The sequence below is a fragment of the Cibotium barometz genome, chromosome 48 (genome assembly GCF_041138505.1).
Source record: "Cibotium barometz isolate CiBa-2024 chromosome 48, ASM4113850v1, whole genome shotgun sequence".
Classification (NCBI taxonomy): domain Eukaryota; kingdom Viridiplantae; phylum Streptophyta; class Polypodiopsida; order Cyatheales; family Cibotiaceae; genus Cibotium; species Cibotium barometz.
This window is the reverse complement of record NC_141093.1, coordinates 45,939,735-45,954,318: the sequence shown is the minus strand read 5'-3', so window position 1 is coordinate 45,954,318 and position 14,584 is coordinate 45,939,735. Positions and strand designations below refer to the sequence as shown.

At 48.5% G+C, this 14,584-nt stretch overlaps 2 protein-coding genes across 3 annotated transcripts; both read left to right on the top strand.

Annotated features, from left to right (window-relative positions):
- The first annotated feature begins 2,636 nt into the window (after positions 1-2,636).
- Positions 2,637-9,334, top strand: LOC147611220 (uncharacterized). Of its 2 annotated transcripts, XM_086785888.1 has the most exons (3): positions 2,637-7,394; positions 7,567-7,646; positions 7,751-9,334. In XM_086785888.1, the coding sequence occupies exon 1, from the start codon at positions 5,110-5,112 to the stop codon at positions 6,238-6,240; it is 1,131 nt and encodes a 376-aa protein (XP_086642014.1). In that variant the 5' UTR covers positions 2,637-5,109; the 3' UTR covers positions 6,241-7,394; positions 7,567-7,646; positions 7,751-9,334. The 2 variants fall into 2 exon arrangements, with proteins under 2 accessions (XP_086642014.1, XP_086642013.1); XM_086785887.1 differs by having other exon boundaries at positions 2,637-7,646.
- Positions 7,815-8,675, top strand: LOC147611221 (AT-rich interactive domain-containing protein 2-like). The gene has a single exon (XM_086785355.1). The coding sequence runs from the start codon at positions 7,815-7,817 to the stop codon at positions 8,673-8,675; it is 861 nt and encodes a 286-aa protein (XP_086641481.1).
- Positions 9,335-14,584: the final 5,250 nt, after the last annotated feature.

Below are 14,584 nucleotides of genomic sequence, written 5' to 3'. Positions count from 1 at the left end.
TGAGGAGGAAGCTGGATGATAAAGCCACAAAATGCATTTTTGTTGGGTATAGCCGTGAGAGCAAGGGCTACAGGTTATATGACCCACTATCCAGGAAGATATTCACTAGTCGAGATGTGATTTTTGATGAAAAATCAGAAATATCCATGGCTGGTTATGAGGCAAATCAGGCTGAAAATGATGTGTTTGAAGGTCTACTACCCATGGAGTTTCATTCCACAGTTGGTGATCCAACTCATGAGGGTACAGGACAGCCAGCAAATGATGTAGGTGGTGCAGAAATTCAGCAGCCAAATGAGCCAGAAGCTGAACCAAATATGGGGCAGCAGGCACCACAGGTCAGACATATACCTAGATGGTATTTGAGGACATTACAGGACAGCCATTTAGAGGGTCCTCTTGCTGGTCGTACTCGTAGGGAAACAAGGACCAATGAGCATGCACACATCATGGATTTGAATCTGGTTATGGCAGCCAGTTTACAGGATGATGATGAGCCTGATTCATTTGTGGATGCACGAGATAATGTGCATTGGAACAAAGCCATGCAGGATGAGCTTGATTCTATTAAAAGGAATCAAACATGGGATTTGGTTGATCTGCCCAAAGGCAAGAAAGCAATTGGTACTAAATGGGTCTATAAGTTGAAAAGACATGCAGATGGATCCATTGACAGGTACAAAGCCCGTCTAATTGCAAAGGGCTATGCACAGAAGAAGGGCATTGATTATGAGGAGACATTTGCTCCTACATCCCGTATGTCGACACTTAGGTGTGTCATTGCATTGGCTGCACATCGTGGTTGGGTTGTTCACCAGTTGGATATAAAGACTGCATTCCTACATGGGGACCTCGAGGAGGAAGTTTATGTATTTCAGCCCATGGGATTTGCAGAACATGGTCATGAGGGGAAAGTTTGCAGGCTGAAAAAGGCCTTGTATGGTTTGAAACAAGCTCCACGAGCTTGGTATGCAAAAATAGATGCTTTTCTACTCACTCAGGGATTTGTGAACAGTCCATCAGAAGCCACTCTGTATGTAAAGAAAGAAGAAGCAGATCTGCTGGTCATCAGTCTTTATGTGGATGATCTCTTGCTCATGGGATCAAATGATGACAAAATTGCAGCTTTTAAGGAGATACTGCAACAGACATTTGACATGTCTGACTTGGGGCTTGTACATTACTATTTGGGCATACAGTTTGTGCAGGATAACAGAGGCATTGGGTTGTTGCAATCACGTTATGTTGCTAAACTTCTGGAGAAGTTTAAATTTCAGGATTGCAAGCCTATTAGTACTCCTATGGATCCTGGGATGAAATTGTCTCTACAAGATGACAGTGTTTCCTTTGATGCCACTACATATGCTCAGGCTGTTGGGTGCCTCATTTACTTGTGTAATACAAGGCCAGATATTCAGTATGCAGTCTCTCAGTTGAGCAGATTTATGCACAGCCCGCGGTTGTCACATTGGCAAGCTGTGAAGCGTGTATTCCGTTATTTGCAGGGTACCTTGTCTCTTGGATTGCTTTATCCTGAGGGGGGTGACATGCAGTTATACGCTTACAGTGATTCAGATTGGGCTGGTGATTTTGATACCAGACATTCCACTAGTGGAAATTGTTTCTTTCTTGGCTCTTCATGCATTTCTTGGCTAAGCAAGAAACAGACCACAGTGGCCACTTCGTCTTGTGAGGCAGAGTACAGAGCAGCCTACACTACTACTGTTGAGTGTGTTTGGCTGCGTCGTCTCATGACTGATATGGATATTTCAGTGGAGGAGCCTACACCTATCTATACTGATAGTCAGAGTGCCATTGCTGTGGCCAGGAATCCTGTGTTTCATGCTCGCATGAAACACATTGAGATTCACTATCATTTTGTTCGGGAAAGACTCCAGGCAGGAGATATCAGTTTGATCTACTGTCCTACAGATCAGAATGTGGCAGACATCTTCACCAAGGCATTACCACGTCCGAAATTTGAAGCATTCCGCAATGCTTTGAATTTGTTTCCTTTTGGTGGATGATGTACAGTGATCACATATCACTCCAGGGGGGTTTGTTGGGTTTTATGCTGTGTATGCACCCAGAGGAGTGCTAGTGATCATCAGTAGATTACTGGGGCACTTTTTACTTCAGTTAGTGGAGGTTTTTTCCCCCAGTTTAGCTCAGTTTCACTTATATGCAGTTTATAAGTGTTTTGGTCCACCCGGCACATTTTATGGCCGGACATGTGAACACTTATCTTTAGGGTCACTATTATGTGGCTATTGTACTTCACTTTTTTCATCAAGCAATAGACTGAAGTCGTGTTCTCTCTCTCTGTTGGTTTCCACGCCTGCTTGAAGCTTGTGTAAACCCTAACCCTAACACTTCATTACCTTCAAAGAGGTACCGGGAAGCAAGGAACCTGTTGAACAAAGAGGAACCAGAGAAGAGGATAACTAGCCCCCTCTGTTTACTGAGGTGGGTATCGGCAAAACCATCGGGGAGGGGGGGAAATAGCAAATTCGAATAGGAAGCCATCAGGAGTCGAAAACAGAGGACTTGGCTCCAAAATAGAAGAAGGGGGAAGGGGGGGGGGGGGGGGGGGGGGGAGAATCAAAACTGAGATTACCACTGCAGAGGAACCAAAGGCAGTACCGGGGGCCATCAGAAGGGCGGAGGTGTGAAATCCTGGAGCAGCGAGGAGGAGGGGGTCATGTGCCGAGAGGCCCCACTATCAACAATCCATTTGCGAGCATCGGAACTATGGAGAGCCAAAGACTCTATTCCAGAAAGTGGTACCGAATCCAAGAGCTCAAGGTGAACAAATGCAGGGGTGGGGGTAAGGGTGGCATCAGCCGCAGCGGCAGCGGTTGCGTCGGCCTGTTTGTGTTTGCGGTAGGGACAATTGCGCCAATAATGTCCTGGAGTACCGCAGTGATTGCAATTGCCTGTGGGGGCAGGACGGTCGTGGGGAGCATCCGAAGAAGACGGACTAGCAGAGGACGGAGCATTCTTGAATCGAGGTTTGGTACGTTGAGCCATGAGAGCTTCAGAAGGACCATCAGAGATTTGATGAACTGTTCCTCCTGATCCATCATCATGGGGATAAGTTCCTCCCAAGTGATGGTGCTGAGGCGGCCAGAGGTAATAAGAGAAGAATAGAATGCGGAGTATCTGCTGTGTGTAATAACATGAGATAAGAGAGTAATAGCCATATCTTCGGAGGAGATATCCTTGCCTGCATGGAGTATGTCCTGATGCATGCTCTGCATTTTATTGATGTGTTTCCGTATGGAAGAGGAAGTGGCCGGATCGAGGCGACGAAGCTGAACTTCCAAGGAGATGCGTTTCATGGGAGTGACTCGAAGATACATGCCATCCAAGAATTCCCAAATAGCACGTGCAGAGGTAAGGTGCTTGATATGATTGAGAGCCCCTGGTTGACAATTGAGAAAGATGAACGAGCGTACACGAGCATTCATCTTGTCCCAGATAAGGGGAGCATGCGGATCATCCTCAGGATCTGGACGAGGGATCCCTGGATCAACAAACTCGGCAAGGTCGTAGGACTCCAATACGGATGCCATCTGAACTTTCCAGAGAGAATAATTGGTCCCATCCAACTGGCGAGTGTCTAGAAATGTGGGAAGGGTGGGGATGCGGATAGGCTTGTCAGACTCTTGAAAGAAGCTGGGGAGACGGGGAACATACTTCTGTTCAGCAGCCATGGCTTGTAGTAACAGTCCTGGGAAAGCAATAGAGTGGCTGGAAAGGGCAGCCAACCAGCAAAGATCGGGAGCTGGAACAAGGCTGCCGACGAGAGGAAGGCAACCAAAAAAAATATGGGGTGGAAGAGAGCTCTGTAGACAGCGGGAAAGAGAGTTGCCGACGGGGAAGAGCTCCTTCTACTCCATCACCACAGGAGCTCCAAGATCAGAGAGTATGCTGGTGCTCTGATAAGCCGATAAATTCTGCCAAGAACCCCTGGATAAAGTCGCACGGGTGAAGATGGAGCTGACCCGATGCGCGATGAAGGAAGGGGGGGAGAGGCTCTTGATGAAGCAGTAGGCTGCTATTGATAGTCCGGGGTACAGTAATAGTCTGGGGTACAGGGAACGAAAATTAAAAATATAGATTTATAAAACCTGCAAGATGCCGACCGGTGCCTGGCCTCGGGGCAGGAGATGCTGGAGAAGCTCTCGACAAGGGAACGGGACAGATCTCGGGAAGAAGCACCAGGAAGGCTGCTGACCAGCAGAAGAGAGTCACACAGGTGTTGGTGGATGCTTCAGTGACGAAGAGGATGGGGGAGCACCTAGTGCTCTGATACCATGTCAAGAGTGGCAGCGGAACATGTAAACAAACTGAAGCAACAGAATCACACAGAGAATACCAGAGACAACAAGATGTGCCACAAACAGATCTGCTGTAAATCAGCCCATAAACCAGGGCAACAACTGTGATACAGTAGTCCTGAACAGGATGAGAAACAGGAGCTGCAGAAGGGGCTGAATTGGAGCAGAGGATAGGGGCACAAGGAGGCTGGAGCCTGGGAGCAAGGAGGCTGGAGGAGCCTGAGGCAAGGAGGCTGGAGCCTGGGAGCAAGGAGGCTGGAGGAGCCTGGGGCAAGGAGGCTGGAGGAAAGAGCTACAAAAATGAGTAGGGACTGACCCAGGGGGTGGAGGTATATATACCCTCCAGTAGGAGGGTCGACTAGAAGGGGGTCGGCCCTGGGAGCTGGTTGGCCAGGGCTGTGTACCGACTAGCCTCAGGTTGGGTGCCTCTGGGTGCCCCCTCTGAGTGTAGGAAGAGCCTCCGAAGGAAGGGAAAATAGTGCCAGATACAGGTGCAGAACCGGGAATGAAAGAACCTCACGAGGGGCGGGCACACCTACAAAGAAGCCCTCACTTAGAGCAGTGTGCACACAAGTACACTGTAGACAGGAGATGCATATAATGCTAACAGAGGAGCGGCGCACCCTACTCCAGCAGCGAGATGCAGCCCGTCAGGAGGGGAAGTGGGCTGTCGTCTGAGATGGCTGCCTGCTAGTTGGCCCCTGCCGCCGAGCCCCACCAGGTACTCCAGACACGGTAGCAGGCTCCCCCCCCCAAATAGGGAGACATGGTCTATGAGATTCAGACTCAGCACACAGTACCCTTGGCATGCACCATATGGAACTGTAATGGTACCTTATGGTCTGACCCTGGGAATTTCTTAGAGTCATACACTGGACGTGACATAGTTTTCTATACAGAGACACACCAGAGCCCCGAGCACCCTCTCCCCTCGGTCAGTGGCTATATCTGGGAGTCAGTATTCCGTGAGGAGACCAGAGATACTGGGGGGGTCCGAGGCTCAGGCGGAGTTGCAGTACTCTTCCGTTCAGCACTCATTAGTCTGATATCCGTGGTCAGACGAGATGTTCACGCCCGTTACCTATGGCTCCGATTTCGATGCTCCTCCACACGCGACCTTTTTATTGCAGTCTGCTACTTCCCCCCTGAGACGTCACACTTCGCATGGGTGCTGCGCGAGGATATGGGGGTATCCCCCTATTTAGATCTCTACCCCGACATTGTAGAGTTTTCCAGACGCGGAGAGGTCCTCCTAGTTGGGGGTTTCAATGCAAGGACAGGTACATATCAGACATCCCTCCTGGATTTTCACTCAGATCCGGTCCTATTACCTGAGATGGACATAGAGGACTCGGGCTTCCCCCGCTCTTCGGCCGACAGTCGAGCCCCTGTTACTGCATATGAGCAGGCTCTTTTGGATCTTGGACGTATACATGATTTGGTCATCTACAATGGACTAGATCGGTGGCCTGCCTCCTCTGGTTTCACATGTTTCCCACATGGCGGAGGAGACCGAGAGCAGTTCCTCTTTGCCGGCGACCCTGTTGAGATAGTCGACTCCTATACGTACCTGGGCGTTGTTTTCTCAGGCCCGATCTTCACGATGCGCCCGGCCATGCTGGCTAGGATCAGCCGAGGCTATGCCGCTCTTGCCAGGCTGGAGCGACAGTGCTACCACTCTCACTTTCAGGATCCGCGGACCAAGTCTCTTCTTTTTGATTCCTTGGTCCGCCTAGTAGGCATGTACGGCAGCCCATGGCGGGGGGCCGACCTCTCAGACATAGAGTGGGCACGCGTCGAGCGCCTACAGATACTGATGTTTGCCCGGATGATCCGTAGCAAACCATCGGTACCTCATCAGATCATTTTAGCAGAATTCGGCGTCTCACCATTATAGCTTGATGCGGCCTTCCAGGCTATCACCTATCTACATAGGGTCAGGGACTTCAGCTCCTCTTCCGACGGTTGCCTCCGCCTACCGTGGCTAGCCTTATCTTTCTCTATGGCCTTATCCGCTGATGGGGACCAGCGATGTTGGTATAGTCGTCTTTCCAGCTGGTTCACCCGACTGGGCCTCGACATGGACCGGTTGCCTCCTTTTCAGTACAGCCTCGACGCCCCACCATCTCCCTTCTCCCCCACTGACCAGGAGGTCAACCAGATCATCCGAGAGGACCTGCTCCAGCTTCACACCTGGAGGACCTGGTTTCTTCACCCCGAGCTTCCTGTGAAGCTCGATTTCTATCGCTGACACTGCCTCCAGATCTCACAGGAGGGTTTCATCACGCCCCCGGGTTATACACAGATTCATCTACCGCATGCGCTCCGGATTTCACTCGGCCAGTTTAGGGTCTCATCACACTGATTACGGATCGAGAACGGACGTGCAGAGGGTATCCCACAGTCTAGCTGACGACGCCGACGTGAGCGAGAGCCAGAGCCACAACAGCTACGCCAGCGGACAGACATCCTGGCCTGTGACATCCCGTCTATGCTCTTAGCCCGCCCTACCGGGGTCACCATCGCTCTCGTTCTTCACCATAGGGCCACCCGCCGCCCCCGACGACTGAGCTCGACTAGGCCACGTGACGTCAGAGGCCAATCATCCATCGCAGGGTTTTTTCGGCCTTCCATTTGACGGCCCCTCTATGATTGGCCTCTGACGACCACCACAGGCATATATATATACCTGTATCTCCCCCCTTCTGCTCCACTTTTTGTGTGCCATTTTTTGTATCATCTGGAGATAGACACACATTTTTGTACCAGGACTAGACACATCGTCCTTCATAACCTTTTTTGAAGACACGGTTGGCCGGCCCGTTTTGAGACTGCCACCGTTATGCTCATTGTACTAGTTATCTTTAGTCTCATAGACCTTCACGGTCTCCCGAAGACTTTAATAAAATTTCTTTCTTTCTTTCTTTCTTTCTCTCATCTTGAATGCAATCTTTTCCTTGCAAACTACAGGCAAATGACTGACAGCCATGCTGATTTATCTGTAAACTGTGGAATTGATTGTTATTCTATGTTTCAAGCTTCCCACAATAAGTATGTTTTCTTCATCCTGTTTCCTTTTTGTGTAATTTATGTGTGCAATGATGGTTTATGTGAAAAGCGGGTACCATGACTAGTATGAGATGGAGTAGATCTTTACCATTGCACAAGCTATTCATCATGTCATCTTTACATAAATAACCACAAACAGCATTTTTTGTTGCAGGGCAATCATGCTTCAGCTAATGTCTTGGGTGTTTTGAATCTGTTATTAACATGCATTACGAGTCCTGCATGGCCCAAACAGTAAGAATCGCATTGGAGGATGTCAATTCTTATGTTTGATTTCATTAGATGGGCTTTCAGTGGTTGTCTGACTTCATGTTCTTGACAATGTGTGTATATGATAGATTCCACAATGAACATGATCAAAATGATCGTCAAGTAAATATTCTGGATGCCTGGCAATCTAGCATGGTTGAGAATGATATTGAAAATGCATCTAACACAAAGGAACAAGAGTGTAATGGACAACTGGAAGCATGCACCATACAGAAGGAAGAGCTTGTGGAGGCTGTATGCAAGTTTCTTGAAGCTCATCATAAGAATGCAACAAGACCTTTACCTGCTCTTTTACAAGGAAAAGAAGTTGATCTCCTCAAACTCTGCATGCAAGTAAGACTTTATGGGGGTTATGATAAAGCTACATCTACTTTCATGTGGCCATCCATTTCTGAAAACCTTGGTTTTGATCGAGAGTGTGGGCCACTGTTGAAACTGGTTTATGTAAAATACTTGAAGGCCTTGGAGAGTCGGACATTGATTACACGTCAAGACAATAACGGGCTGCATTTGCATTCTCCGTTGCATACATCTGTCAGTACAGTGAACCTTTTGGCTTCCAAAATTACAGAACAGTCTTCTCCTAACATCTATCAAGGCTGGACTGATGGTACCATTTTTTTTCAATGGCCCTCCAAGGGCCATAAAGAGAGCTTCCGTGAGACCCATCCTAAAAGGGATAGGTTTTCAAATGTCAAGGTAGGGCCTCTTATGAACAGCTCTGTGACAAACAGATGGATGACACCAACGAAGGGATTCATGGGAACTGACTCACTTTCATGTTTCCTTGAATGGTTAAAGCGATTAGCCTTGAACCCAGGAGATCCAAAAAAGGGGCAAGGCCCTCGAGGATCAGAACACAATGAAGCTTGGGTAATGAAATGTGTGATATTGGCCCAGAAAGTACGAGATGTCCTTTGGAAGAGGAAGGATCTTGCATCTTATGGGTCCTCACCAGGAAGACAGGTAAGAATTAAAAGTAAAGGGCTTTGAGATAATCTTTTTGTAACTTGTGTGCATAGTCATTAGCCTTCCCTGCATGTGTCAATTCTTTACACTTCAATAATGCCTTCTGTATTTTTTGAATTTCGAGCAGGTGTTAATGATCCTATTTTTATGGCTTTTACCCAATATAGCTTTAGTTTGGATCGCATTGTGTTGCATTTTGTAAGGATGACACTTCTGCATTCAATTTAACTGGCATTTAGTCCAGTTTTTTGGGTTTGTCATTGTCATTCAACTACTCTAGAGATGAGGAATTGGGATAGGGAAAGATGCTCCCCTTATTGGAGTTCAGATACAAAAGGAGAAATAATCACTCACGAGAACTCTACACAATACATTAATTCTGTATTTTCCCTTCATCTTTTGTGTTTAGAGCAGGCATTAATGATCCCATCTTTGTGGTTTTCAGGCAATATATCTTTAGTTTGGATCTCTTTAATTCTTTCTATCTTTAGTGGTCCATATGCCCTGTCAGTTAGCCTTAGTTTTGTAATAATTCTTCCTATCTTTTTTTGTTTTTTAATTTTGGAGAGAGTAAAATGAAATAATAGAATTTTCTTTACAAGCTGTTGCAGCTTGGATGAAGAGTTGTTGGACTATGGTTTGATCAGCCTTCTCCCTAAGTGCTACCCTTCATTATGGCTGAGTCTGCCCTGCGCCTTTGGTGCTCTGACAGAATCTCATTACACAGACCTTTATATGAATGTATGCTCGTGTGTGTGTGTGTGAACATACATTTATACAAAGTTCTACACCCACTACTGGGCGCTGATGATGTGAGTGGGGATGTCATAGTAGCTGGTCGCTACTATGCATAATGAAGTCGATGGTTTATAATCTAGTGGATGACCGCCATGAAGTCGTAAGCTACACTTTTCCATGTGATGAGTTTGGGCATTTTCCCAGATTCATCTAGGTATAGGATGCCACTTCTGCATTCAATTTAAGTGGCATTACAGTCCAGTTTCTTGTGCTTGGCTTTGTCTTTCATTAACTCTAGAGATGAGGAATTGGGTAAAGTATCCTTCCCTTATTGGAGTTCAGATAGAAAAGGAGAAATAGTCGCTCACAAGAACACTACACAATGAGTTAATTCTTTGATTTTGATAGACAAATGTTTTATAACCTTTGGAGGCTTAGGTGAGTGACTTCATTGCTTATATCAAATACTGACATCACCTATAATTGAGATTCATATCTCACATACTTTGACCCTTGTACCCACTAAGAGAAGACAACACTAGCCTTTAAGGCACTTTCACACACATACAAGGTGGACATCCAGACAAGGCTCTGAATACCTACCAAATGGGCACTTGGAGTGACGGTGGTGAGTCCCAACACATGAAGGAAGGAACTACTGTGGATGCGCAACGATGTGGTGGCGTTGTTGCGAACATACACATTGGGGATGCCGTAATGCATCATGGCATACGTAGAGTCGTCAATTTCGAATTACAATGGAAGAGGAAGAGAGGGAAGAAACATGATACAAATGTAAAAATAGGAAGTGACTCAAAGGATATTTACAACAAAAAGGTAATGATGTGAAACTACATTCATGGAGAAGGGTGGCTCATGTACAATGGAAAGAGGTGGAAGGAATACAAGTGAAGTGAAGTGAGGGGGCATTCTATGTGGACGAAGGAAAACAAGTGAGGGAGAGGGCATCAAAGGAAATGGGTATGGACTAAGAAGGTGGAAAGGAGCATAGCTACAAGTAGAAGGTTGGGTGTCAAATGAGGAGTGTGTGTGTACATTACAAAGAAAAGAGCCTTCTTAAATAGGCAAGGTGAGGTTGTAACCCCCCAAATAAAATAATGCTACTTTTCCAAGTTTGTCTTCTTCCCAGCCCATAGTCGGCCGCACCATGAATTGTAAGTGACAATAGTTGGGCTTCTTTTTCCCTATGCTCCAAACCATATCTTAGACCCTTTGATTTGATTCTCTTTATTTTATATTTTGGATGGACTGGCATAAAGATGATCTGCCACCTCAATCCCTCTTTCCTAATATTTTATGTACCTTGGCCCTGTCAAGAGTGGTAGCGGAAGATGTAAACAAACTGAAGCAACAGAATCACAGAGAGAACACCAAAGACAATAAGATGTGCCACAAACAGATCTGCTGTAAATCAGCCCACAAACTGGGGCAGCAACTGTGATACAAGGATCCTCACATGGGATGGAGAACAGTAGCTGCCAAGAGGCTGAACTGGAGCAGAGAGAAGAGGCACAAAGGGGCTGCAGTCTAGGGCAGCAAAAGGAGCTTAGCTTGGATGAGGAGCTGGGAAGCTGGAGGACGATCAGAGGCAGAACTGCTGTGCTCTACAGGAAGCTGGAAGGGCTGGGGCCTGTAATGGAGAGCAGAAGAGGAGCAGTGACTGTCTGCAGGAGAGGATCAACCAGGCTGTAGACAAGGAGCTCTGCAGGTCTAACTTAGATCAGGAACAGATGATTAGAGCAGCTCCAAAAGATGTATATAATGACCCAGGGGGAGGGCACTTATATAGGCCCCAGTTGGGGGGTCGACTGGACCAGGTCGGCTAGAAGTAGGGCCGACCAGATCTGGTCGGCCAGTTGGGGGCCGACCAGATGGCCGACTGGGCCCCTTCCAAGGTGCCTTCTGGGGTGGTTTTCCGGGTGCCTTCTGGGGTGGAAACTGGCCTCCAAATCAGCAGAAAAAGAGCCAGATACAAGTGCTAAACCGGAAGTAAAGGAAGCCTTACATACGGGCGGGCACACCCACAATAGAAGCCCTCACTCATGGCAGGATGCACTCAGATATACTGTAGTCACTATAGACAGGAGATGCACATAATGCTAACACCCCCTCTCAGCTTCTGGCTAACGGCCGTGATGAACCAGGAGGCTGGGTGTGGACGCATGCATCTGAAATTGTCGATGACGAGCCACATTGTTGAGAGATGGCAAGGGGAGGTCCCCCTTTGGAGATGATGTCCCCCGCGGATGCCATAAAGATAAACAATCCAACACTCAGTGGAGTATAGTGCAGATGAGGAAGGTTTGTCGAAGAGAATCCGGTAGCTGGGAACCTGTACGAGAGAGTAGATGGAGAAGAGGATGTCTGTCCCCCTCTGAAACTGCTACTCAGGTTTGTATTGGCTTGTAGGGCTATGGAGCAAGGGCCTAGGCAACACGAGGAGTTAGCCTGGGAGTAGGGAGGCTGAGGTGGGCTGATCAGAACATGGGCTGCAAGGAGGCTGAACAACAGGGCCTGACAGATGGCAGCAAGAGGATGCGAGATCTGGATCAGCAACAGCTGGAGGAGCCTGAGAACAAAGAGGCTGGAGGAGCCTGGGGCAAGGAGGCTGGAGGAGCCTGAGAGCAAGGAGGCTGAGAACTTGTGCCTGGAGAGGGCTGGAAGCAAGAGACCCAAAGCTGATGATGAGGTAATCAGAAGATGGATGATGATCAGGAGGCAGAACAGGTGCCTGGAGAGGGCTAGGAGCAGGAGCCCAACTGATCATGAAGGAGGACCAGGAAGCAGGAAGGAGGTGCTTGGAAGAGGCTGGAGGCAGGAGCCACACAACTGGTCAAGACTGACCCATGGGGGTGGAGGTATATAACGAGATCTGAACTAGAAGAGGCCATCAGGAGTCGATATCAAAGGACTTGGCCAAACAAAAATTGGGGAATCAAAATTGGGATTACCACTGCAGAGGCACAAGGGGCAGTGGTTCACCACCAAGGGCCCTCAGAAGGGCGGAGGTAGAGAGGAAGCTGCAGGGGTCGAATCATCCTTTCTGTTGTAGACCCTCTCAAGGTATCCCCAAAGTTCTTGTGCTGACATGTACAAAGGTAGCTGATGAAGAACCGGGAATCTGCAATTACATATAAGAAAGGAGTGGACCAAGGCATTCAGCTTACTCCACATTGGTATGGCAGTGACCAATGGGAGATACAAGGGTGGATGAGTGGACTGTCCAAAGAGAAATCCTTGCAAGGAAACAGTTCAAGAACTGCGACGACGTTATCCTTCCAGGTGTCATAGTTAGTACCATCAAACTTCTGAGTTTCGGAGAAGTGGGGAAGGATTGGGATCTGTATCTGGGTGTGGAGATCCGTACTTCTTAGACAGGACTCATGATTTCTTGAGTGGCTGAGGCCCCCCATGTGTTTCAATACCAAACAGAGAACTATCCAAACCAAAGATCAAGAGCCAATAAATTCTGCCAGGAACCCCTGGATAAAGTCGCACGGGTGAAGACGGGAGCCGACCCGATGCGCGATGAAGGAAGGGGGGGAGAGGCTCTTGATGAAGCAGTAGGCTGCTATTGATAGTCCGGCGTACAACGGACAAAAATTTAAAAATATAAATTTACAAAACCCTCTTGCAAGATGCCGACCGGTGCCTGCCTTCGGGGCAGGAGATGCTGGAGAAGCTGTCGAGGTGAAAGATGTACCTGGATTCAGGGGCAGGATGGATGCCGACCAATATTGGTGCACAAGAGGCACTGCCGACCAGGGAACTGGACAGATCTCGGGAAGAAGCACCAGGAAGGCTGGATTCAGGGGCAGGATGGATGCCGACCAATATTGGTGCGCAAGAGGCACTGCCGACCAGAAACAGAGGCAAGTTTGGAGCAGGAGTAGGCTGGGGTACTGCCGACCACCACGGGGACCACCCAGAGTACTGCCGACTGGGAACAGGGGCAGATCTCGGAGCAGAAGGTGGCTGAGGTGTTGCCGACCAGCACTGGGCATGCAGGAGGCACTGCCGACCAACAAAACAGGTGCCTGGGAAGATGCCGACCAGCAAACTAGGAGCCTGCAGAGATGCCAACCAGAGGGAGAAGTGACCAAGGTGCTGATCTCGGGGCAGGAGGAACAAAGGCTGCTGACCAGCAGAAGGAGAAGGCAATGGGCTGATCACGGAGGCAGGAGGAACATAGGCTGCCGACCAGCAAGAGAGAGGCAGAGAAGAAATCATGCAGGTGTTGGTGGATGCTTCAGTAACCAAGAGGATGGGGAGCACCGAGTGCTCTGATACCATGTCAAGAGTGGCAGCGGAAGATGTAAACAAACTGAAGCAATAGAATCACACAGAGAACACCAAAGACAATAAGATGTGCCACAAACAGATCTGCTGTAAATCAGCCCACAAACTGGGGCAGCAACTGTGATACAAGGATCCTCACATGGGATGGAGAACAGTAGCTGCCAAGAGGCTGAACTGGAGCAGAGAGAAGAGGCACAAAGGGGCTGCAGTCTAGGGCAGCAAAAGGAGCTCAGCTTGGATGAGGAGCTGGGAAGCTGGAGGACGATCAGAGGCAGAACTGCTGTGCTCTACAGGAAGCTGGAAGGGTTGGGGCCTGTAATGGAGAGCAGAAGAGGAGCAGTGACTGTCTGCAGGAGACGATCAACCAGGCTGTAGACAAGGAGCTCTGCAGGTCCAACTTAGATCAGGAACAGATGATCAGAGCAGCTCCAAAAGATGTATATAATGACCCAGGGGGAGGGCACTTATATAGGCCCCAGTTGGGGGGTCGACTGGACCAGGTCGGCCAGAAGTAGGGCCGACCAGATCTGGTCGGTCAGTTGGGGGCCGACCAGATGGCCGACTGGGCCCCTTCCAAGGTGCCTTCTGGGGTGGTTTTTCGGGTGCCTTCTGGGGTGGAAACTGGCCTCCAAATCAGCAGAAAAAGAGCCAGATACAAGTGCTAAACCGGAAGTAAAGGAAGCCTTACATACGGGCGGGCACACCCACAATAGAAGCCCTCACTCATGGCAGGATGCACTCAGATATACTGTAGTCACTAGAGACAGGAGATGCACATAATGCTAACAGGCCCATGGGTGACTCATGATTCTTGTCCTCCCAAATTATTTATTATTGTTGGACCATAGAGTAGCTTCCTTCTCATTAAATGTGGG

Coding starts and splice junctions, on each gene's coding strand:
- LOC147611221 (XM_086785355.1), top strand. CDS start 7,815: ATGGTTGAGAATGATATTGAAAATGCATCTAACACAAAGGAACAAGAG.
- LOC147611220 (XM_086785888.1), top strand. CDS start 5,110: ATGGTCTATGAGATTCAGACTCAGCACACAGTACCCTTGGCATGCACC.